Genomic DNA, 26,610 nt, shown 5'->3' with positions numbered 1-26,610 from the left:
AATTGAATTTGCATTGTATTAAATACAATGTGCAATTTACAATAACATTACTGACAGCAATTTGTAGCCCATGCAATTTTTCCACATATTTCCGTGTTCTCAGCAACTAGTCCTGTCTTGGAAGGTTCTTTTGTACTTCTCGATAGAAATCTGGATCTCTGCTATAGCTTTCAACCCCTTGTTCTGAGCCACACCTTTCTCAGCGTAGCATGACACATAGTCTGCATCAATGGCTCCTAAATGGAGATGGTCGATCGCTTTAAGTTCCTGGGGTCACTATCCTGATCCACTCACGTTGATGCATCAGTCAAGAAAGCCCAACAGCGTCGCTACTTCCTACGGAAGCTAAAGAAATTTGGCATGTCTGTATCGACTCGCTCAAACTTCTACAGATGTGCCATAGAGAGCATCCTATCCGGCTGCATCACAGCTTGGTATGGCAACTGCTTGGTCCAAGATCGCAAGAAACTGCAGGGAATGGTGAACTCAGCCCAAAGCATCAAACAAGCGTGCCACCCCTATATTGATTCTGTATACACCTCTCGCTGCCTCAGGAAGGCAGACAGCATTATCAGAGACCCCTCCCACCCAGGCTTTGCCTTCTTCCAGACCCTTCCATCAGGCAGAACGTACAGAAGTCTGAAGACCTGCACATCCAGGCATAGGAACATCTTCTTCCCCACAGCTACAAGACTCCTCAACGACTCCCCCTCGGACTGCTCTGTTCCCTGTAGGAACACCATTCACGACGCCCTATGCTGCTCTTGCTCATGTATTTGCTTTGTTTGGCCCCTTGTTCCGCACTGTAACCAATCACTGTTTGTCGATGTACCATTTGTCAATGTTCTCTGTTGATTATTCTTTTGTCTACTATGTACGTATTGTGCACGTCCCCTCAGCCGCAGAAAGATACTTTTCACTGTACTTCAGTACATGTGACAATAAATCAAATCAAAATCATCACAAGCATTTCATCTTCATCACATTGAGAGTAGTGTTTCCGGAACAATCCATAGAATCCCAAGAGTGGAGAATGAGTCCATTCAGCCCATAGGGTCTGTACCCATCCTCCGAAAAAGCACTCTACCTAGGCCCAGTCCCCCATCCTAACCCCACGCATCGATCATGGCCAATCCACCTAACCTGCACATCCTTAAACTGTGGGAGGAAACTGGAGCACCCGGAGGAAACCCACGCAGACACGGTGAGAAAGTGCAGACTCCACAGTCACCCAAGGCAGGAATTGAACCTGGGTCCCTGGCACTGTGAGGCAGCAGTGCTAACCACCTGCCATCCATTACAATCTTCTCAGGTCAAATAAGAAGGACAGTAAATGCTGGCCTTAATAAAAATTAAATGCTGTGGTGCTGGAAATCTGAAATAAAACCAAAGTACTGGAAAATCTCAGCAAGTCAATCAGTGGGCGATAGCCTCTGCCTTGCGCCGTCAGTCACAGAATTCCCGGTAAGGCGGAGAATCCAGTGTCTGGGAGAAAACGGGTTACACACCAAGTGCCGATCCATTTCCGATGCTCCGACCCTCTGCTGATGTTGGGATACAGGTTTGCACCGGCACACCAGCGGGAGGATACCAATGGGTCATTAAGACCCATTTTCAGCCACTTGGCGGATTGGGCACCATATTCTCTGGGCCCACGTGATTCTTCGATCCTCTGGGTCGGGAATCACATGGGCGAGAATTACTACAGGTATGGACAAGCGTGGCCCTGGCGTGGTGGACCATGGGAATAACTCCTTGAGGGATGTATCGCCCAGTATCCATGGAGAGAGGAACAGAGTTAATGTTTCATGTCCAATATCACTCTTCGATGGAACTAAACTCTGTTTCTCCACAGATGCTGGCCTTACCAGTAATGCCAACATCCTGAGAACTTTTTAAAAAATTGTTGATTGTTAGCAGGTTGCCTGCAGTTTTTGTCCATATGGAACAAAGACTGCCTTCAAAAAGTAAATTCCATTATTCTAACGTGTTGTGGCAACATGATCAGGAGCTAAATAAATGTAAAGATCTCTTTCTACCCTTTCTCACTGGTGCCCTGCATTATGGTGCTTGTTCCTTCAACGAGCTTCAACCTTCTGGTTTTTTAATTTAAAAAAGAGTAATTTGCAATGCACCATTATTTAAGTTCATATTTATGTCAGTGCCTCACATGGCTTGTTTGCTCTGGAAGTGAAGTGACATTTTTATATTTGTGGTGCTTTGCACGTTGCTGCTGCTGTCCTCAAGGATAAATCTATTTGCAGTGTCACTAAACAGTAGCAAGACAAACAGGCTACAAGCTGCATAATGCTTTAACTGAGGTCCCTTCTTCATCTTGTTTTATGATCTGTGAATGTCAGTGGAGTTGGAAGTAGAAGCGGTTTAATTATAGTAAAACTTGTCTTAAAGACAGCGTACGCCAGGATTAAAAACACTAATTCAGGGGCAGCACGGTGGCACAGTGGTTAGCATTGCTGCCTACGGCGCTGAGGTCCCGGGTTCGAATCCCGGCCCTGGGTCACTGTCCTTGTGGAGATTGCACATTCTCCCCGTGCCTGCGTGGGTTTCACCCCCACAACCCAAAGATGTGCAGGTTAGGTGGATTGGCCATGCTAAATTGCCCCTTAATTGGAAAAAAATAATTGGGTACTCTAAATTTATTAAAAAAATTTAAAAAACACTAATTCAGTACTGATTTGCAAACCAAAGACTGTCGGAGCAGGTTCATGTTAAAGCACCTTATAAGACCATAGGCGTAGGAGCAGAAGTAGACTATTCGGCCCATCGAGTCTGCTATGCCATTCAATAAGATCACGGTTGATCTGATACGATAATCCCCAACTCCATTTCCCACCTTATCCTCATAACCCTTGATTCCCTTACTGATTAAAGATCTGTATAGCTCAGCCTTGAACATATTTAATGACCCAGCCTCTACAACTCTCTGCGGTAAAGAATTCCACAGATTCACTGCCCTCTGAGAGAAGAAACTCCTTCTCATCTCTGTCTTAAATGGGTGACACCTTATTCTGAGATTATACCCTCTGGTCCGAGACTCTCCCACAAGGGGAAACATCCTTTTGGCATCTACCCTGCCAGGCTCCCTGAGAATCCTATGTGTCTCAACAAGGTCGCCTCTTATTCTTCTAAACTCCAATACAGGCCCAATCTACTCCACCTCTCCTCAAAAGAAAATCCCTCCATACCTGAGATCAACCTAGTGAGCCTTCTCTGGACTGCCTTCAATGCCGGTGCATCTTTCTGTAGATAAGGGGACAAAATTGGTCACAGTATTCCAGGTGTGGTCTAACTAGTGCCGAGTATAGTTTGAGCAGGACTATTTTTATAGTCCATTCCCTTTGAAATAAAGGACAACGTTCCATTTGTCGTCCCAATTACCTGCTGAACTTGCATGCTAGATTTTTCATGATTTATGCACGCGGAGTCCTAAATCCCCCAGTGCTGCAGTTTTCTGCAGTCTTCCTCCATTTAAATAATATTCAGCTCCTTTATTCTTCCTCCCAAAGTACATAACTTCACATTTTCCTGCATTATATTCCACCTGCCAAGTTTTTGCCCAGTACTCACTTAACCTGTAAACTCTTTATGTCTCCCTCACCACTTGCCTTCCGACCTATCATTGTCATCTGCAAACTTGGCAATGGTACATTAATACATCCACTTCCCTTGCCCAAGCCATTAATGTATATTGTGAATAATTGTGGCCCCAGCACTGTTCCCTGTGGCATTCCACTACTTCCGGTTTGCCATCCTGAAAATGCCCCTTATCTCCCTTCATTTGGCTCTATCAACAGCATAATGGGTGAAATATCACATGGAATTGCTGTCCTGAGTCACACAATAATAACCTACATTTATAGAGTGCCTTTGTCATAGTAAAGCATTCAAGATTTCACCCGATGTTCAATCCTTTACATTTTGGAGCTGTTTACTCTCTTATTGGCTTCCCAATGCCTTTTCACAGTGTTATGGTGGACTTTTCCCAACTAACCACAGGGGACTCCGGGACATGTTACAACAGTTTATTACCCAGAACTACCCCAGAGAAACCTCTTTGCAGATTCTCTCGGTGTCTGCGTGGGTGCACTGATTTCCTCCCACAGTCCAAAAATGTGCAGGTTAGGTGGATTGGCCATTCTAAATTGCCCTTTAGCGTCCAAAAGGTTGGGTTGGTTTACTGGGTTAGAGGATAAGGCAGGGGCGTGGGCCTAGGTAGGGTGCTCTTTGCTCTTTCCAAGGGTTAGTGCAGACTTGATAGGCCAAATGGTCTCTTACTGCACTGTAGAGATTCTATGATTCTATTCTATTGATTATATCTGTCTCTGCCACATCAAGCATTATCAGGCCTCGACTCTGCTCTGCTTCCCCCATCTTCTTTTCTCCACTATTCACTGCCCCCTTGTACCCCTCCCTTCAACATCAATTTGCAAGTTATTCCGTGGATTTTCTTTGTCATTAATATCATACAGAGAAGTTCAAAATCAGAGGAAGGCCCTGAGACCCAAATACTGTATGTTGTTGTATACCCTACACATGATCAAGGCCAACATTCAACTGCTTCTGTCACTTCCCACCAATCCGGGGCTCCCCCAGTTGCTTCCAACTCTAGCCCTGAAAATGCACCTTTCTCTCTGAGTTTCACTATCTTCCTTCATACAATCATACACCAATACAGTACAGACATGAAATTTTTTTTAGTCATTCATGGGACATGAGCATCGTTGGCAAGGCCAGCTCTTGAGAAGGTAATGGTGAGCCACATTCTTGAACTGCTGTACCCTTATGGTGTAGGCAAACCACTGATGCTGTTAGAAAGGGACTTTCTGCTCAATCCTGGGCCTTTCTTGTCCCCTCTGGAATCACTCCGCAGGTCTGTGCTCCTGCCTCAGCACTGAAAGGGCTGTGAGGAGCCACCAATTATATCCTCTGCGATTGTGACCATGTGGCTTTTGTTTTCGGCATTTTCTCTTACCATTTTGCTCCAGAGAGAACCCATCCAAATAGCAGTTGGAAGCAACTTCAATCCTAACTTTAAAAAGGGATTGGATAAAAACTTTCAAATTGTGAAGTACCAGAGGGAAACAGCAGGGGGGTGAGGTTAATTGGATAGCTTTATCAAAGAGCCAGCACGGGTATGGCTCCCTATTGTGAGTTTCTATGTTTCAAAGATTCTTCATAGAACCGAGAGCCGTACTTCATTATTGGATAAATTGTGATTCCCTCCACCAGGGGGAGCCTTTTTATTACATCTTTCTACAACAGTAAACGACCAAAAAATGCGTTTAACGTTTTTCAAGCTTCCCAAAATTCTCTGCTGCACTTTGTTTGCTCTAATTAAATTTGATTATGGAGAAGAAATAGATCTGTTTTTCTGCACAGTGAGTCATGTCATAAGCTGGGCCTTGGGTGAAGTTGTTTCTATATCTCAAGTACATAAATATATATGCATGCTGACATTCTTTGGCGATAGATTAATCGGTAAAATTCCAGTTAGCAGAAGGATATGTCACAAAGCATTACTGCAATGTTGGAATATTTATTTTAGCACAGTAAATGAGCAATTATCCTGAGTATCTCTACTGAGCTCTTCAGGCCTGTCCAATGTTTCGAAAGGACGGCTTACTGAAAAATAAAATAACTGCAGAAGTTGGAAATCTGAAACAAAAGCAGTAAATGCTGCAAACATGCAGCAAGCATGTCAGAAGGCATCTGGGGAGAGAATAGTTAATATTCCAGGTATGGACCTCCATCACTCCTGCAGTAGAGTTGGCACCTGAAATATTAACTTGTCTGCTCTCTCCACAGATGCTCTCTGACTTGTTGAGCATTTTCTGTTCTGACTTAAAGACTCATTTCTCAGGGCCGTATTATTTTAATCAAACCGTTTTGGCTGGTAGCATTGCCTTTAAAAATGCTTTTCTTTGTAAAATGGCCACTTAAATTAGTTAGAAGATTGTTGATGACACATCAGGTTGAGTGGTGACTGGTTGTTTAAAAGGGGGCTGACAATAATCTTTCTTTGACATATAGCTCCCGTAACGAGACTCCTTCCCTAAGCCCTAAGGCATGGCTCTCTTAAAAGTCAGTACCAATAACGTGGCTCCTTTTTTGAAACATAGATCTGCCTTTATAGAGAACCTTACACAGTCTCAGGGTTTCCCAAACTACTTTACATTAACTGAAGTACTTTTGAAATGTAGCCATTATTGTAAGGTAGAAAATGCAGGTAATTTTCACACAATAAGGTTCCACAGGCAGCAGTGAAATGTTTATACAATCGTCTCTTTTAATGCTATTGTTTGAGGGATGAATATTGGCCAGGACTTTCCAGCTCTTCTTCAAACAGTAGCGTGGGATTTTTTGCTTCCACCAATGTTCCTTCGCAGTAATTACCATATTGAGGAGCCAGCATTGTAGCATTATGTCAATATTCAAGAAGGCTGGGTCCCTTTTCTCCAGTAGGGCAGCACGGTAGCATTGTGGATAGCACAATGTCTTCACAGCTCCAGGGTCCCAGGTTCGATTCCGGCTTGGGTCACTGTCTGTGCAGAGTCTGCACATCCTCCCCGTGTGTGTGTGTGGGTTTCCTCCGGGTGCTCCGGTTTCCTCCCACAGTCCAACGATGTGCAGGTTAGGTGGATTGGCCATGATAAATTGCCCTTAGTGTCCAAAATTGCCCTTAGTGTTGGGTGGGGTTCCTGGGTTATTGGGATAGGGTGGAGGTGTTGAACTTGGGTAGGGTGCTCTTTCCAAGAGCCGGTGCAGACTCGATGGGCCGACTGGCCTCCTTCTGCACTGTAAATTCTATCTATCTATGAAAAGAGAGAACTAGTAGAGGAGCTTAAAACTATGAAGGGACTTGACAGGGGAGACAGAGAGAAGATGGGCCAGGTTTTCATCATGGGGGTGGGAATCGGGAATTCCTCTGGCATCGTGGCCCAACCTCCAGCTTGGCAATGCCAGCCAGTGGGATTTCCATCCAGTAGACCCGGGGATGACCTGGGATCACGTGGGGCAGCAGGCTCGAGACTGGCCGATACCCAAGCCAGATTAAAAGGCCTGCAACCGTTCACTGACACATCAGTTCCCACTCCAGCTCCTTTCCAACACTGAAAATTGTCAGAGACGGAAGTGGGGGGCAGGATTTCTGGATCTGACCCCAGTCGTCATTTCTTCCTCCCGCCCAACTCCATGTAGCCCTGAGTCAGCCACTAATAAATCCGATATAGAATTCAAGAAACAGTTATTTACCCAGAGAATGGTTAGAATGTGGAATTTGCGGTCACATTTTTGAGGAGTGTAAATGAGTGAGAGATGGAGTGGTTCAGATGAATAGCATAGAAATATTTACGGGAAGTTAGATAAATGAAGGAACAAGGAATTAAAAGACATACTGATGGGGTTGGATAAGTTCTATTAATGTAGTAAAGATATTCTTGTGGTACAATGGGCAGTGTTTCTGCCTCTGAGACAGAAATTCCAGGTTGAAGTCCCACTTCTAAGGAGGTTATTTCATAATGCAATCAAATACACATAATCATTTGGTAATACAGAACTTGAGTATTGCTGAAAAAATGACATGTCAAAGCTTTTCATCTTGCACTCATCACAACACTTTACAAGAATACAAATATAGGGGGAAAACAACAATTTCTACTGTATGAGAAGAGAATGTTGGTTAGTTGGCAGGTGGACTCTGGTTAGCAGAGGCATTGCCATGGGGAATGCACCAGTTGATGGTTACTGACAGTTAACTGCCAAGTATTGTTTGAAATTCAAACCAGGCAGCTTGACCCCGATTGGCCAAATTATTGCCCTGGGGAATGAATCAACAAATTGCTGTCACTTTTATTTTGACAATCTTTCAACGTACACCAATGGCAGGTGGTAAGAGCAGGAGAGATTCCTGGTTAGCCATTTGATGGAAAGAAACTGGAGTCTCCACCATAATTATTCGTAGCTCCAGGCTACAACATGCAAATAAGGGTGGCTAGGTGGCACAGTGGTTACCACTGCTGCCTCGCACTCCAGGGTCCTGGATTCAATTCTGGCCTCGGGTGACTGTGTGGAGTTTGCATGTTCTCCCCGTGTCTGCGTGGGTTTACTCCGGGTGCTCCGGTTTCCTCCCACAATCCAAAGATGTGCATGTTAGGTGGATTGACCATGATAAATTGCCCCTCAGTGTCCAAAAGGTTAGGTGGGTTTACTGGGCTACGGGGATAGCGTGGAGGCATGGGCTTAAGTAGTGTGCTCTTTCCAAGGGCAGGTGCAGACTCAATGGGCCGAATGGCCTCCCTCTGCACTGTAAATTCTATGATAAAAATGTATGTTGCCACAGAAACTCGGACTCCTGGGGCGGCTGGTTGGCTTAGTTGGCTGGACGGTCGGTGTGGATTTGGTTGGTGCTAAGAGCACAAGGTTTGATCCCCATTCCAGTTGGGATGGATTCGGGACCTGTCTCCTTGTGCTAACCTTGGTGGAAATTGTAACGCTGAGGGTCAGGCCTGCCTTCAGGCAGAGAACTGAAAAGGAAGATTAATATAATCATTATTACTCTGTGTTACCAAGGGTTCATTAATTCTTTCATTCCATTGTAACTGATAAGGGCACGAAACTTGTTGCTTGTACATCTCACACGAACTTATTCAAGGCTTAATTGGTGAATATATAAGATTGACATCTCCTGTGTCCTTAAAGCTCAGTATCCTCTTTCTTCTTTCTTTTCCTCTCCTATTCCAGTAAAATGCCCCAGCCGATTCAAGATGTAAAGTCCTCCTCTAAATTTACCGTCCCTGTTCTTGTTAATCACCAAGTAAGCCATCCTGCATGCTAATTTGCTCCTTTACATATCTCCATTTAAAAGCACCTCATTACTGTAGACCTCAATATTGTAGAACTTCATACCCACCTCGGTTTTCTCATCCTCTGCGGTTTTCAGGATTTTAACAAAACTTAGCATCGGATAATGACAACAGTGGTTTTAATGCAGTAAGAAATCCCAAGGCCCTGAAAGAAAATCCAAGGCGTGTTATCAAACCGAATTTGACATTGCCATGTTAGAAGATATTAGGGCAGGTGATGAAACATTTGATTGAGGCTTTAAAGAGATCTCAAAAGAGGTGAGAAAGTTACAGAGGCAGGGAGATTTCAGGAGGGGACTCCAGAGAGTAGGCTCCAGCCACTAATGGCGGAGAAATTCAAATTGGGAATGCACAGGAGACCGGAGATGGAGCAGCACGGAAAACTTGAAAGGTTGTAGAACTGAAAACAAGAATGAGTATTTTAAATTGAAGCATTGTCGGATGGGGACCAATGTAGGCCAGTAAGCACAGCACTAATTACTTCACGATTTATCTTCTCACCTTTGCTAGTAGCATTAACAATGACAGTTGATTCTACTCTATGTTTTACCATTAATAAAAGACATGATAGTAAGTGGAAATAAGAGGCGAGATCATATGACCTTGTCGAGCACGACATGGGACACAACAAGGCCATTAAATCTTACGAGAGGCCTCTGATGAGATTTGCGATGCTCAGGACACCTCACGGGATCTTATTTGATCTCATAAGATGTCGCGATCTGTATCTCGCCTTCGCTGGGCGTGATCCAGAGTTGCATATTTAACTGAGCAGTTAGCCTCACTTAAGTATGTCTGCGCAGGAGTCTCCCAAGGTCCGGAACGTTCATGCCTGGCAGATCTCGCCGTAGTGCTGTTTAACACTGGTCCACACAAACATGAACCAGGCATAACATTACCTGGCAGAGTCTCCCAGGCCATTGGAGGACCCCAGGTGGTCAGGCTCTGGGCAAGATACTCCTGCTGCCACCCAGGCACCTTGGCATTGTCAGCTTGCCACCTGGGCAGTGCCAAGGTGCCCGGGTGGCAGGTTGCCCTTACCAGGGATCAGGCCTGGGGGTGCCCTGCTCTTATGAAGTGGGGTGAGGGGGGCTTGAGGACCCCTAACACGTATGTTGGTGCATTGGGAGGGTTCCAGAAGCTGCGATGGGGGTGTTGAGACATTGAGGCAGCATTTAAAATTGGTGCCCCAATCTCTTTCAACCTGATGAGCTCTGATAAGCTGAGTTCGTCAGTGCAGGAAATGAAGATAAGTGTGGCTTCAATGGGGCGTTCCTCACCGAGGCCAGAGAAAAAACAGAGCCCCATTTGATGGCGGGATTGTTCTCAGCACTGCAGGTGCCTGGAAACACCCTGCTAAACACACCCTAAACAGGACTCTGCTTTTTCACCGTTAAGTCGCGCCCAACAGCTTCCAATTGAAACTCTGATCTAAGGATGGGATTTACTGTACCCGGAATAGAGGTCAGAGAGACAGAGAATGGGGGGGGGGGGGGGGGGGCGTGTGATCGGGTGGGAAGACGTGAGTTGGAGAACACATTGCCTTCCCAACTCAACCCCCCCAACCCCCTCCCCACTTAAATCTAGACTGGGGAAGATCGGGATCAGCCTTCCGACATTAAGCAAATCGTGGTCCCTAAGTGACCAATTAAATGCCACTTAAGGGCCTCATCTGCCATCCCTGGCATTCATGGAAATGGCGGTGTCAACAGATACAGTGGAGAAGCAGATCGACAATTTTTTTAAAAATATTTTTATTCTCCTTTTTCACATTTTCTCTCAAATTTACACCCACCAACAATAAACAATAATCAGCAACAAATATGTCAATCCCCATAACAATAACAACGATCCCATCCTCCCACCAAACCCCAAACATCAGCCCGCATGTTCACATAAACAAATGACAAAAAGGAATCAGGAATCACCCATAGTCACCATTAACACACACCGCTCCCTCCCCCCAACCCTCCCACCCACCCCCCCCAACTAATGTTCGACGTTATCCAGTTCTTGAAAGTGCGTGATGAATAATGCCCATGAATTGTAGAACCCCTCCATCCTTCCCCTCAGTTCAAACTTAACCTTCTCAAGAGTGAAGAATTCCAACAGGTCCCCCCGCCACGCCAGGGCACAGGGTGGAGAGGCTGCTCTCCAACCCATCAGGGTCCGCATTTGGGAAGCGCAGGCTACAACATCTGCCTCCGCAGCCATTTCCAACCCTGGCTCATCCGACACCCCGAATATGGCCTCCCGGGGACCCGGGTCCAGTTTCACGTGCACCATTTTAGAAATTACCCGAAAAACCTGCTTCCAGTAATCCTTCAGCTCTGGCCAGGACCAAAACATATGAACGTGATTAGCCCCCCCGGACCCCGAAGAAACAAATGTTTTAATGTCTTAATCCCCTTCTCTTCACATTTCCGAAAATTTCCATCATCCCACTTCCCTGGCTCAAATCTGTGATTCCCCGAATCGGCATTTCCCTTGACCCTGCCCGCAACCTGAAGTGTTCGTGAAATTGCCTCCAAATTCTCAATGAAGATATTATTACCGGACTCCCTGAGTATTTCCCCGGGGCCATTGGGAGCGGCGCTGTTGCTAGTACTTTCAATCCCGACCCCCTGCACAAACTCTCCTCCATTCTGACCCACTGGGAATTAACCCCTCTCACCCAGCTCCGCAACTTCTCCAGATTCGCTGCCCAGTAGTAATACATCTCCCCTACCCAGCGGGGCGGGGGGTCCCGGCGTAGCGGAGTGGCGCCAATCACTTCGGCATTGGGCCTCCCCAAAGGTGCGGAATTCTCTGCACCTTTAGGGGCGAGGCCCGCGCCGGAGTGGTTGGCGCCACGCTGACTGACGCCAAAACCGGCACCAACGGGCTTTGACGCCGGCCGGCCGACGTCGGGGCTGGCCGAAAGGCCTTCGCCGGTTCGCGCATACGCCGGTGTGTCAGCGACCGCTGATGTTACCACCGGCGCACGCACGGTACAGGGGTTCTGTTCCGCCTCCGCCATGGTGGAGGCCGTGGCGGCGGCGGATGAAAAAGAGTGCCCCCACGGCACAGGCCCGCCCACCGATCGATGGGCCCCGATCGCGGGCCAGGCCACCGTGGGGGCACCCCCGGGGTCCGATCGCCCCGCGCCCCCCCCACCCCCCCCCCAGGACCCTGGGGGCCCGCTCTCGCCGCCAATCCCGCCGCCAACAGAGGTGGTTGAAACCACGTCGGCGGGATTGGCCTCTCAGCGGCGGGACTTCGGCCCATCGCGGGCCGGAGAATCGCCGCGGGGGGCCCGCCGATCGGCGCAGCGCGATTCCCGCTCCCGCCAATTCCTGGGTGGCGGAGAATTCCGGCCACGGCGGGGATGGGATTTACGCCGGCCCCGGGCAGGGTCAGAGAATGTTGCCCCAGGTTTGGAAGACCCAAACTCCCTGCCTGCCTTCCCCTCTGTAGCAGCACCTTTCTAACTCTGGCCACCTTCCCTCCCCATGTGAATGAAGTAATCATTCCCTCAATCTCTCTGAAAAAAGCCTTTGGCAGGAAAATTGGCAGGCATTGGAAAATAAATAGAAATCGTGGCAACACATACATTCTAACCACCTGTACCCGACCCGCCAGTGACCGAGGGAGACCATCCCACTTTGCCAGATCAGCTTTGATCCCTGGCATTCTAACATGTGCCATATGGGGATGCTCCTGGGTATACCTTGGCAGCTTCCCTGTGCGATCAGGCAGGTGTCTCCCGATCGGGCTCCTTGTGCCCAGAAGAAGGATCCCCAGTAGCAGGAGAAGTCCATGCTGGAAGAGCACCCCTGCCCTACACGGTGCCCCCAGCAGCCTTTGCCAGGGCCTGCCACAGCAAGCCCATCCCACTCACCTCCTTTGTTGACCGCAATCGCTCCCCGTGGCTCAGAAACCCTGTCGGTGGCAGTTAAATCTCTGATTGACATTTAATCCCATCAGGATCTCTGGAAATGGCCAGGGCAGAGTTGCCATCAGCTTTCTGGCCAGAGGATTGGTTCATCGCTGCGGCCATTTATAAATTCAGCCCAAAGACTTCAACAAATTGGCAAGACCAAGAATGCTTATTTAGAAGATAAAGAATCTCTCAATCCCCAATTTAAAAGCAAGTGAGTTCATTTTTATCAATCGCCTTTTCATATCAGTTAATTTCAGAAAATGTCCCTATGCATCAGTGGGAAAATGCACTCCCTAGTATGGTTCTGACCCAAACAGGTCAAAAAGCCTTTCTCTTTGATATTTGGTGATCTTGGTAAAAGGAGCCTTGCTGCTATCGGTTTTGCCATATCTAGGACAGAGAAAAGATTTACACTTCTGATCATTATCCAGTAATCTCTGCTGGAAAATGTTAATGAGCAAGTTGTGGGTGAAGACCATAAGGATTTGACTCCACACACTGGAGGTAAATAGTCTCCCTATGACACACTGCTACACTGCTTAATCATTTGAAAGGTCACTGTAAGAGCTACTAGGTGACCATGAATGCCATGAAACCTTTCCTCAAGTCAATAGACAAATAATATTGGGGAGAACATTGGTTAAAGTAAGGCTAAAGGTCGTTTGTATTTTGGTACGGTGCCATCTGTTGACATTGACCTTTTGCTAAATTACCACATCATACTGCTGTGTCGTACAATTGCTCTTCAACTTTCAAAGTCATTTTTCAAAGACAATGTGATGAGCAATTATTTCCAAGCATCTAATGTTTTTGATGATAGTTTTACTGTTAATTGGCCATCAAAATGAAATCTCTCAGCTTGGGTTAATACACATTTAATTATGTGCAAACTGGTCCCTGTTGACCAGTTAATCATGGTTAAGGTTGATCGTCATCAAAACTATGTTCATTCTTATTCATAGATTCCTGTTTATATTGAAAAACTGTAATGTTTACATTTCCTACCCTTCCTATAAATCCTGCGTTGTACCTGTGGGATTATAGTTTTTGGGAGCTATTTCCTTCAGACTTTTAGGTACTTATATAGTTCCTTTTATCACTTTTTGAAAGGTCTCCTTGTTTGAAGTATTATTCAGCAATTAATCAAATGACTTCTCTCCCTTCTTGTGAGAAGGTTGGCAGAATATACCCAGATGGATAAATTAATCAAGAACCATTTTTTCCTTTGCACTTAAAATATGTCAGCGGCAACATTTTTCTTTGAACATTTCATCTGCAGAGAATATTATGTTCACACAGGCTTAAATAGGAAACCAATGCACAGATCTGTAAAATTAGTATCGTCTGGCATAAGAAAGAGGCCCAGTACCATTATACTGTTACACTTTGTCAAATGTATTACCGATGGCAATTATGTGCCCATCCTACAGCCCATCATAAGATGTTATAGAATACCTACAGTGCAGAAGGAGGCCATTCAGCCCATCGGGTCTACACCGACCCTTCGAAAGACCACCTAAGCACAATCACCCGCTCTATTCCTGCAACCTAAGAGGCAATTTAGCATGGCCAATCCACCCAACCTGCACATCTTTGGACAGTGGGAGGAAACTGGTGCACCCGGAGAAAACCCATGCAGACCCGGGGAGAATGTGCAAACTCCACACAGTCACCTGAGGTCAGAATCGAATCCGGGTCCCTGGCCCTGTGAGGCAGCAGTGCTAACCACTGTGCCACCTTGGCATTAGTAAGTGATCATGTGGATAGGTGGGGTTACAATGGTTTAAAGATACAGATTTGTCGGGTGTCAGCCACGAATTGAAACTTGACTGCGTGCCCTCCTACACAAAAGCAATGTAAGAGGGATTGAAAGCAATTTGGACAAGCAGAGTAGGTATGTGAGGGGCTAGGTCGGTCCAGGTGGGGCAAAGAAAGATGCAAACAAAAAACCAATAGCAGGATTTCACGGAAATATTCACTTTGATTGTTGTGTGTCACTGGAATTTGTAGGTTCAGCTGAATTATTGTTGCCAGTTTCAGGACCTTTAATACAAGGTTATCAAAATTAAAGTGCATTAGAATGATTTCCTCTGAGGTATTCCCAATACCACTCTAACTGCATCAGCTTTGCATCAGAAACCCCCATTTACGCTCAACGGCTTTTCATCACACTTCTGACAAAGCTAGAACCACAGAATGAGAGCAATGCCGAGGAAATTCCGGCCTTCATATTCACAAACTCATCTGGCATTAAATTAGCAGACTGATGAGCTTGACAATCCAGATGCTCGTGATTACTTGGGCACTTTAGTCCAGATTTTCCATCACAACCCATCCAATGTGAGATGGGAATCGCAGAGCCAGGAAAAAGAGTGAAAACTCGGGGCCCACTGGAGCTCAGCCCACTGTGCGGCCAATGTAGCTCCAGGGATGGGGCTAGGACCAGTACCAAAGGGAGCATCTCATTCAAAGAGTCAAGTACATCACAATTCCCAATGTTCTGATGTGCAGGATGTCAAACATTAATGGCACTCATCTGACATTCAGTGCATCCAGGCAACAGGAAATGCCTTGAAGATCATGAAATGAACATAGTGACATTTTATAAAATGTGCGTCTTTCAACCAGTCCTTAACTTGAAAAAAACTGATTTGAGTATTTTCTTTCCCTACAGGCAGGTTAGTTTCATGAACCATTCTGGTGACTGTGTATCACCTGATGTCCTCAGCACCCTTACTGTCACCAATTTGCCTTATTTAATGTGCTTAGTAAAGAGGAGGGCCAATGGACAAGAGGTGCAATGTGCACATCAGTTGTACCAACTCACCCACACATGAAAACACAGATAGATAGACCACACCCTGGACAATTACTAGTTCACGTGGAAGCTCCTAGTTCCAAACACATGAGAACTTTTGGTGGGACCCAGCTTGATTATAAACAAGTTAGTATTAATTAACACAAAAACAATTCTATTTGGCAGCACACTTGGTTCCTACTTTGAAATAAAGACTACTTCATAGAGCAGTGCACCATGCAACTGATATACTTGTGGAAAAATGGCCCATTTACTACGGGCGCGATTCTCCGATCGCGGGACACAGTGTCCGCGCCGTTGTGAACCCCGTCACGTTTCACAATGGCGCGTTTCAGGGATGGCACTAGCAATTCTGGCCCCCTGTGCGGCGCTGAAGCGGTTCACGCCGCTCCAGCCTCACTTCCTGGCGCGCACTGGGGGCGGCGGCAACCCGCGCATGCGCAATGGCGATGCGCCAAGCCACGCATGCGCGGTACCTTAACGAAATGTGCCGCCCCCGAAGCAACATGGTGCGGGGGCCGGACGCGCAACAAAGTAGGCCCGGGGGTGGGGGGTGGGTGGGAGGGTGGGGGGTGGGTGGGAAGGAGGGAGGGGGGTGGGGGGTGAGTGGGGGGGGGTGGGGGGGTGCGTGGGGGGGGGGGAGGCCAGCCTGCCAATCAGTGGACCACGACCGCGGGCCAGACCCCATCGGAGGCCCCCCCGTGGACAGAGCACCTCCCCCTCCCCACAGGCCCCCCCCCCCCCGACCCTTCGTGCAGAGTTCCCGTCGGCAGCCCAGGTGTGGATGGCGCCAGCGGGACTCTGCTTTTTCCGCCCGGCCGCTCGGCCTACCTGGGCTAGGGAATCGGCGGCCCGGCCTTGTACAGCGGCCCGCGACCAGCACCGCTCCAAACGTCCCAGCGCAAATGGCGGCAATTTTCCACACCTCGGAGAATCGCACGTCGGTGTCGGGGCGGCGTGGCGCGGTTGCAGCGATTCTCCGGCCCGGCTCGGGGCTGGGAGAATCGCGCTCCACATCTATCTTGAAGGGTATGACTAGACAACACTCAATTTAAAAATGTCTCAAATCATCAAAATTATTTTCAACATGTGAGCTCTCTCTGTTCTGCAAAATTAAAAAGTAACTGATTTACATGTATCTTCTCCTGATGGTGTACTTTAGGGCAGAGCTGGACTTGATGGTAAAAGTGGAGCTAAAGGAATGAAAGGAGACAGAGGTTTGCAAGGATGGAAGGGTGAATTGGTAAGGCAAAACAATTCAATTAAGCTTGTGCCTCAATTCATCTCATTTACTTATTTAGCTAAAGTAAAAAGCCAGACCTTAAACGTGCATCAGATTTCTATTTTTTATATTTTTATTCTCCTTTTTCATATTTTCTTCAAAGTTTACACCCACCAACAAAAAAATCAACAGTAACGAATACAATGTCAATCCCCTTATCAACAACGATCCCATCCTCCCACCAACCCCCAAACAACAACCCACATGTCAACACAAACATCAAATAAAGAAGGAATCAGGAATCACCCATAGTCACCATCAACATACACAGTCCACCCTCCCCCCTCTAATGTTCGATGTTATACAATTCTTGAAAGTGCATAATGAATAACGGCCTTGAATTGTAGAACCCCTCCATCCTTCCCCTCAGTTCAAACTTCAAGGGCGCAATTCTCCGACCCCGATGCCGGGTGGGAGAATCGCGGGAGTGTCGGGTGAATCACGCCACGCCGCCCTGGCACCCCCACGTGATTCTCCCCCCCCCCCCCCCCCCCCCCCCCCAATGGCGTGTCGCGTTTTGCGACAGGCTGCTCAGAGAATCGCCACTCCGGTCGAGCGGCGATTCTCCGGCCCGGATGGGCCGAACGGCCTGCCGAACCCGACCGGCTCACGCCGGCGCCAACCACGACCGCTGCATGTGGGGCCTGTGGGGGGGCGGATGGAGGATCGAGCACCAGGGGTGTGCTCAGGAGGGGTCTGTCCCGCGATCGGTGCCCACCGATCGTCGGGCCGGCGTCTCTAAAAGACGCACTCTTTTCCCTCCGCCACCCCGCAAGATCAAACCACCAAGTCTTGCGGGGCAGCGGAGGGGAAGACGTCAACCGCGCATGCGTGGGTTGGCGCCGGCCAACCTGCGCATGCGCGGGTGACGTAATTTAGGTGCTGCCGGCGGCGTCATTCAGGCTGCGCCGCTTTGACGCAAGCGTCAAGGTCCTAGCCCCCCCGGGGGGGGAGAATAGGGGGCGAGGAGCGGCCTCCGACGCCGGAGTGAAACACTCCGGGTTTCACTCCGCCGTCGGCTGTTTGTCTCCCTTTGGGAGAATTTCGCCCCACCTTCTCAAGAGTCAAGGATTCCAGCAGGTCTCCCTGCCACACCAGAGCACAGGGAGAGAGGTTGCTCTCCATCCAACAGGATCCGCCTTCGGGTGATCAGCAAGGCTACACCTGCTTCCAACCCCGGCTGAGCCGACACCCCGAATATGGCCTCCCGAGGGCCCGGGTCCAGTTTCACGTGCAACACTTTAAAAATTACCATAAAAACCTCCTCCCAGTAATCCTCCAGCTTTGGACAGGACCAAAACATATGAACATGATTTGCGCCACCCCCCCCCATCCCGCAACGTTCACCCACATCTTCTACCCCCTCAAAGAGCCGGCTCATTGTTGTCCCTGTGAGGTGTGCTCTGTATACCACCTTCAGCTGTATCAGCCCCAACCTCGCACACGTGGTGGAGGCATTCACTCTCCGGAGCACCTCACACCAGAACCCCTCCTCCATTCCTCCATACCCTCTCCCAACTCTTCCTCACACTTTGCTTTGATCCCTTCCAGTGGTGGCATCTCCTCTTCCAAAGTAGCCCTGTAAACTGCCGACACTACCCCCTTCTCCAGCCCCCCTGTCGTCAGCACCTCCTCCAGCAATGTGGAGGCCGGCTCCACCGGGAAGCTCTGTATCTCCTTCTTGGCAAAACCTCGAACCTGCATGTATCTAAACATTTCCTCCTGCTCCAGCCCATACTTCACTCCCAGCTCCTTCAATCCTGCAAACCGACCCCCTAGAAACAAATCCTTTAGTGCCCTAACTCCCTTCTGCTCCCATTTCCGAAAATACCCATCCCACTTCCCTGGCTCAAATCTGTGATTCCCCGAATCGGCATTTCCTTTGACCCACAACCCAAAGTGCTGGCGAAACTGCCTCCAAATTCTCAATGATGCTATTACTACTGGACTCCCTGAGTATTTTCCCAGGGCCATCGGGAGCGGCGCTGTTGCTAGTGCTTTCAATCTCAACCCCCTACACAAATTCTCCTCCATTCTGACCCACTGGGAATCCACCCCTCTGACCCAGCTCCACACCTTCTCCACGTTCGCCGCCCAGTAATAATACATCAGGATCGGGAGACCCAAACCCCCTGCCTGCCTTCCCCTCTGTAGCAGCACGTTTCTAACCCTGGCCACCTTCCCTCCCCATATGAATGAGGTAATCATTCCTTCAGTCTCTATAAAAAAAGCCTTTGGCAGGAAAATCGGTAGGCATTGGAAAATAAACAGAAATCACAGCACACGTTCATTTTAACCGCCTGTACCCGCCCCGCCAGTGACAGAGGGAGCCCACCCCACCTTGTCAGATCAGCTTTACCCCACCAAGCTAAAAATGTTGTACATGCACCCCCAGATATCTAAAGTGAGTCCCTGCCCTACGGGATGGCAGCCCTCCACCCCCCCCCCCCCCCCCGCATCCCTGCCTCCACCCCAGGCTGAGACACCACAACATGCTCACTCTTGTCCAGATTTAATTTGTACCCAGAGACTGAAACACCCGATACAGCTTCAATATTCTTCCTATCGCAAATCATCGGCATATAAGGACACCCTGTGCTCTACACCTCCGCAAGATCCCTTTCCGTATCCCCAAACTTCTTAATGCGATGGCCAGTGGCTCAATCGCGAGTGTAAACAGCAGGGGGGACATAGGACATCCCTGCCTAGTCCCACGGTGGAGAGAAAAATATCCCAAGCTGATGTTTGTACAGGCACTCGCCCTCGGCTCCTCATATAGTAGCTTTACCCAGTCCACAAATCTTGGTCCAATCCCAAACCGCTCCAGACCTGTCATCAAGAACCCCCATTCTCCAGCCAAATGCTTTCTCACCATCCAAGGCCACAACCACCTCTGTTTCCCTCTCCTCCACTGGTGCCATAACCAGGTTCCCTTCTAATATACAAAAAGAGCTGCCTCCCTCTCACAAACCCCTTCTGATCTTCACCTTTGGAAGGCACTCCTCCAGCCTACCCGCCAGTACCTTCGCCAACACCTTTGCGTTCACAGATAAAAATGGTATGGGCTACACGACCTACACTCCGTCGGATCCTTATCTTTCTGAAACAACAAGGTATCGATGCCTGCCCCAATTTTTGGGGTAACACCTCCTTCCCTATCGCCTCCTCAAACATCCCAACCATCAGCGGTGCCAGCTTATCCTTGAATTTTTTATAATATTTCGCAGGAAACCCATCCGGCCCTGCCACCTTCCCCGACTGCATCCTCCCAATCGCATCTTTTATCTCCTACTCCACTATCGCTCCTTCTAATGTAGCCCTGTCCCCCTCCCCTAACCTCGGGTACTCCAACCCATCTAGAAATTCCTGCATCTCCTGGTCTTCCCCAGGTGGCTCCGACCTGTATAACCTCTCAGAAAATTGCTCAAAGACCTTATTAATCTTATCCGGAGCCACCACCAACTTCCCTGCCCTGTCCCTCACCTGAACAATTTCCTTTACCGCTGCCTCCCTCCGGAGCTGACCTGCTAACATACCCCCGCCATATCTCCATGTTCATAAACTGCACCCCTTGCTCATCTCAGTTGGCGCACCGCCTTCCTGGTAGATAGTCGGTCAAAGCTCGCCTGTAGTTCCTTCCTCTTTTCCAACTTCGCTGGGCCCCCATCTTCTGCATAACTCTTATTTACCTCCAGCATCTCATCTGCCGCTCCAATCTCTCCTCCTTGTCCACCCTGGCCTTAAACAAAATCACTTCCCCCCTCACAATCGCCTTTAGAGTCTCCCAGACAACCGCCTTCGACACCTCACTCTTGTGGTTAAAACCTACATATTCCTCAATTACTTTCTCAATTTTATTACAGAACCCTCGGTCCCCCAACAGTCCCATGTCTAATTTCCACCCCGGCCTCTGCACTACCCCCTTCTCCAATACCATATCCACTCAATGCAGAGCATGATCTGATATTGCAACTGCTGAGTACTGAGTACTCTAACCCCTTAGCCTCAGCCAGCAGCGTCTTCCGCACCACAAAAAAGCCGATCTGCGAATATACCTTCTGGACCGCAGAGAAAAACAAGTACTCCCGTTCCCTCGGGTGCAGAAACCTCCAAGGGTCCATACCTCCCATTTCCACCATTAGCCCAGCCAACACCTTCGCCCCCCCCGATGGGACCAGCGAGTGTGGCCGTGGCCTGTCCAGCCTTGCCTCCTGCACCAAGTTCCACGCCCCCTCCCCCCCACTGCCCCTCACCATCAGTTCGTCTGAGTCCAAGTTGGGGATGGTCCCACACGCCTTCTTCGTGAATCCCAATTGGGACCATACACACTTAGCAGCGCCACTAACCTCCTCTCCAGTGCCCCTGCCACAATCACATACCTACCCCCCTGATCTGCAACCATCTTCTCCATCTGGAACTGTACCCGTTTGTTGACCATTACCGCTAGCCCCCGAGCCCTTCTGTCAAATCCAGAATGAAACACATGGCTAACCCAGCCCTTCTTAAGACTCACTCGGTCCTTCACCCTCAAGTCAGTCTCCTGTAGCATTGCTACATCGGCCTTCAAGCTTTTAAGATGTGCAAGCACTCTTGACTGGACCTCCCAACCCCCTCACGCTCCGCATGACTATCCTAGCCGGGGGTCTCTCACCACCGCCCCCTTCTTATCCACCATCATCATACCACCGGGCCCTGCCCCAAGAGCCTGACCCGCCCCTATCCATTGTTAACATCGAACCCCCTCCCCCCTCCCAGAATCCTCCTGTGTACTTCCTCTCGAAAAAAATCTCACCCAGTATCGATCCCCCCCCCCCCCCCCCCCCCCCCCCCCACTTACTCGGCCGAACGCCACTCGCCTCTTTGCCAATTCCACCGTCCAATCCTGGCATATCCAAACTCCCGCATCAGTCCACTGCACCTCCCGCTTCTGCTTCGCCCAGCTTAACACCCTCTCCTTCGTGTGGTATATATGGAAGCAGATAATTACTGCTCTTGGTGGCTCATTTAATTTTGGCTTCGGCCTTAATGACCAATGAGCTCGGTCCAGATCATACAGGGAGGGGTCCTCGCCCTCCCCCATCAACTCCGCCAGCATCTTGGCAAAGTACTCCATTGGCGTCGGGCCCTCTGCCCCTTCGGGCAAGCCCACAATCCCCAAATTGTGCCACCTCGAGCGGTTCTCCAAATCTTCGAGCTTTGCATAAAGCCATTTGTTAGCCTCCACCACCCTCCGCAGCTCGTCTCCCATCGAGGTGAGCTGGTCTCTGTGCTGCGACACGGCCTCCTCCACTTTCTTCATCATCTCGCCCTTTTCTCTCACCTCAGCAGATGTCTTTGCCACAGCCACCTTCATCGGGGCGATTGCCTCCTCCACCAACGATTTCAGTGCGACCACCATCTCCTTCCTCAAAGACTCCATGCCCCTCACAAACTGCTTCTCCAGCTCCACAGCCATCACCTCTGTCATTGTTTCCACCCTAAGCAGTGCGGCCCCACCACACGGTCCAGACTCCGCCATCTTGCCAGCCCTTTTCCTCAATTGAAAATTCACTCGACGACAAACCCTCATTTCCTCCCTTCTTCACAATTTATTTTTGTAGTCCTTTTGCCTCCTTTGGCGACTTTTTATCTCCCTTTCTTCAATCCTCCAAAAATTACCCCCGGGACCGGACTTTAAACCTGCTAAAAATATACCTCAAGCGGGAGCCACCCGACGTGCAACTTCCCCTCTACATGCCGCCACCGGAAGTGATCTTCATCAGATTTTTAATCAATCTCCACCATAAAGATTTATGTCTTGAAATTTCTGTCCAATTATTTCATTGGGATCTACTAAGGGCCCCAAAAATTCATGTATGTTCCAGTGTTGTTCCAGTGTAATTCTGGGTTGAATCCACTGGAATTGTCTGGAACTAGTCCAGGACTTGGAAACAGTGGGATTTGGCCTTTTGTCAAGAACTTTACACTTCCCTAAGGTGGGTTCCAAGGAGGAGGGAAAGCATAAGTTTGCACTGGGATTCCCTCCAGGATCCCAGCTCTGCAACCCAGATACAACCTCATGGGAGGGGATCGGAACAGAAGACCGCCCATGCCTCTAAGTTACGTAAGTGCCCACTTAAAGACTACTTAAGTCACCTTTCACTCTCGGCCTCAATCTTTAGGTTGGTGGACAATGGTTAGATCAGGGTGCCAAATAGAAAAGGTGAACTTTCTTGATCGCAGGCGGGAAGTGTGGGGAGTGGTGCCTCTTTCTAAAGGTCCCTTCGGATTTGCGGCACCCTCTGCTCAGGGGCCTGGGTGCTCAGGCCCTCCGCCCCGCCCCCCAACCCCCGGTCACCCGCTTGGCCTATCCCCCTCAGCACCGAGATCAGCCCCTACTCCTGACCCCTCAGGGTATCCCCTACCATCCTGCCCCCAGGCACCCTGGCATTTGGCTGAAATGCGTTCCCAGGACTTAGGCTCAGGCACAGCATTACAGTACCGCTTCTGGCCACTGCAGCCCACGTGGTGCAAGTCTTACACAGTGCTATTGGAAGTGAGTTCCAGGATTTTGACCCAGTGACAGTGATATATTTCCAAGTCAGGATGGTGAGTGGCTTGACTCAAAGTCTGCCATGTGAATTTTATGAGCACAATTGAAGGCTGGGAGGGCAATCGAAGAGTGCTGATGTAACTTGGCACTCACCATTAGCTCCACCATTTGAGGTCATGCCTTTAGCACGGTAGCATTGTGGGTAGCGCAATTGCTTCACAGCTCCAGGGTCCCAGGTTCGATTCCGGCTTGGGTCACTGTCTGTGTGGAGTCTGCACATCCTCCCCGTGTGTGCGTGGGTTTCCTCTGGGTGCTCCAGTTTCCTCCCACAGTCCAAAGATGTGCAGGTTAGGTGGATTGGCCATGATAAATTGCCCTTAGTGTCCAAAATTGCCCTTAGTGTTGGGTGGGGTTACTGGGTTATGGGGATAGGGTGGAGGTGTTGACCTTGGGTAGGGTGCTCTTTCCAAGAGCCGGTGCAGACCTGATGGGCCGAATGGCCTCCTTCTGCAGTGTAAATTCTATAATTCAAATGTATTGACAGTAAGCTCTGTGATTACCTTGTTAAACCTCTCCATCTCTTTCTCTCCCTTGAAGACATTCCTCCAAACCTTCCTCTTTGATCAAGATTTTAGTCACCCTTTCTAAACTCTGCTTATGTGGATGATTTTAATACATACCTCATAGAATCTGTCCTTATTCATATTTCCAGTTACAGTTTGCATTGACACTCTTCCTATCCCAGAAGCAATACAGGTGCACTCTCTCAAAACCAGCTGCCCAAGGCCGGATTTTGGAATTTGTCAGATTTGGGGTCAGATGCTTTGGGCTGTGATTGGTGGAGTCCAGAGTCACTTGAAGCGCGGGAATGGACTGGGTGAATAAAGAATTTACAGTGCAAAAGAAGACCATTCGGCCCATCGAGTCTGCACCGGCCCTTGGAAAGAGCACCCTGCATAAGCCCGCACCTCCACCCCACCTCCATAACCCAGTAACCCCACCTAACCTTTTTGGACACTAAGGGCAATTTAACATGGCCAATTCACCTAACCTGCACATCTTTGGAGTGTGGAGGAAACCCACGCAGACACGGGGAGAACATGCAGACTCCGCACAGACGGTGACACGAGCAGGGTTTCGAACCTGGGATTCTGGAGCTGTGAAGTAACAGTGCTAACCACTGTTCTACCATGCTGCCCTATGTGTGCGTAGCAGTGAAATAAATAACAAGTCCGGCACCATGCAGTACCTAGCCAAATTGGCACATTCTAATAATGTCGGGATTTTGGACATGTCCAGTTTTTAGACCGCTACCTTTGAGAGAGTGTATTTGTCGATTTAAAAGGGCACTCAACCCAACTGAGAGGGCAATTCTCAGATCATTACATTTCCATCCATTTGCGGTATGTCCATTCAAAATGAAGCAGCAGTTTCATTTTGTGCAAGGAGTTAGTTGCACACACTGCACCCGACAGCAATGCTGGAGAAAATCATTGATGCCCGGACTGCCATTTCCCGCATGGCAGCAAGTGGGCGTGAAAATTACCAGCAGTCCGAATATAGGCCTCTGAGAACCTCTTCGTCAAATTGCTTAATGAGGTACTTGCTTCCCAGCTTCACAGATGCACACCCACGCAAGCTCACACAGACAGCGGGTTCAATTAACACGTGACAGCTTAGCTTAAGCGCGAGATACTGCAGCATAGCAGAGGATGTCACCTGGAAAGCTTTGAAATGTTTTTGTCGTGTTGTCCTGGAAATATAAAATCTTGATTTTCTTTGTCACAAATCATGTAAGCTGACAAGTCAGGTACCCTCTTCTGCTGCTTTTTCCAACTCATCAAGTAGGAAGGCTTTTCCAGTCAAATGGTCGGAGAGATGGACAGAAAATTGCTCTGTGCGAGATGTGGTGAAACCTTAAACCATAAATTTGGAAGATTTCTTAACGCCTTTCCCAACTTCGCAATTTTTTCTTTCAAATTCCTGATTTTCCCTCACCGCACTGAAAGTGCCATTGGGCAATTTTCCAGCTGAATATTAATTATCACAAATGTGCACAAATGCAGTGGGAATGTTCTGAATGGGTCATCAGGGCCAGAATTCTCCGGCCGTTGAGATTTACCTTTCCCGCCAGCAGAGCACCCACCCCCCACGGGTTTTCAGTGGTGTGGGGTGGCTTCAATAGGGATTCCCATTGACAAGTGGCGGGATGGCAGAATCCCACTGCCAGCGAATGATGTGCCACCGTGAAACACACAGCTGCAGGAACCGGAGAATCCAGCCCTAGATGTATTGTTCACAATCTAATGCTCATTAAAATTCAGAAAACAAAGATTGTGAGTCCACAATGTCCTCATTTACAAGTCTGTTGGTCACAGCTTTCCACTGGTAGGGTAAACCTCAGCCCTTTTGAATTAAGTCATTGAAGAAATAGTATGGAACCTGCGCTGTACAAGGCTGTACAGGGCACATGATCTGGGGCGTACGACTGAGGCAGTCTGGCATTGCCACCTTTTGGATGTGATTCAGTTTGTCTGTTCTACCCGTTCAGTTGGCTATTGAAGGTGGCCATGCTATTTTTTTTTAGGTACGCAGAATTTTCAGCTATCCCAGTCAACATTCCTCCTGAATAAACACCACCACAAAACAAAAACTGACCGTTCGTAGAATCATAGAATCTCTACAGAAGGAGGCCATTTGGCCCATCGGGTCTGCACCTGCCCTCTGAAAGAGCACCCTGCACATGCCCACTCCTTGCCCTATCCCTGCAACCCCACCTAACCTTTCGACACTAATGGGGAAATCTTTAACATAGCCAATCCATCTTCGGATGTACGCATCTCATTGCCGTTTGCAACATATTCTGTCTTTAGATAAGTCACTGATTCGTTGTACATAGAGTACCTTGAGGTATTTTTGAGATATGCTAAGATGATTTATTCAGACAAGTCTTTCTTTCTGCTTCAGGGGGATAAGGGTGATCAAGGCTTAAAAGGAGACAGTGGTCCCAGAGGTGAGAAGGTAAGGAAATATTAATACTGTGCATGTTAACTGTCTGCTGGAACAGTTTTTTAGAAGAATATTTCTCAGACAAATTTCAATCCTGTACCATGGTAAAGCAGATTGAGGCACCCCCAAACTATCATGGAGTTGTGGGACAAAGGTTCATCTACC

At 48.6% G+C, this 26,610-nt stretch overlaps 1 protein-coding gene across 1 annotated transcript in view; it reads left to right on the top strand.

The window, feature by feature from the left end:
* Positions 1–26,610, top strand: part of LOC119973530 (collagen alpha-1(VII) chain-like) — a 528,770-nt gene that overhangs the window by 396,375 nt on the left and 105,785 nt on the right. Inside the window, 2 exon segments of the mRNA XM_038811804.1 lie at positions 16,785–16,865; positions 26,404–26,457. Of these exon segments, the coding sequence (XP_038667732.1) occupies positions 16,785–16,865; positions 26,404–26,457 (135 nt within the window).

This window comes from Scyliorhinus canicula, chromosome 11 (assembly GCF_902713615.1).
Source record: "Scyliorhinus canicula chromosome 11, sScyCan1.1, whole genome shotgun sequence".
Lineage (NCBI taxonomy): Eukaryota > Metazoa > Chordata > Chondrichthyes > Carcharhiniformes > Scyliorhinidae > Scyliorhinus > Scyliorhinus canicula.
The sequence above is the reverse complement of the archived record's forward strand: the minus strand, read 5'-3'. Positions and strand labels throughout refer to the sequence as shown.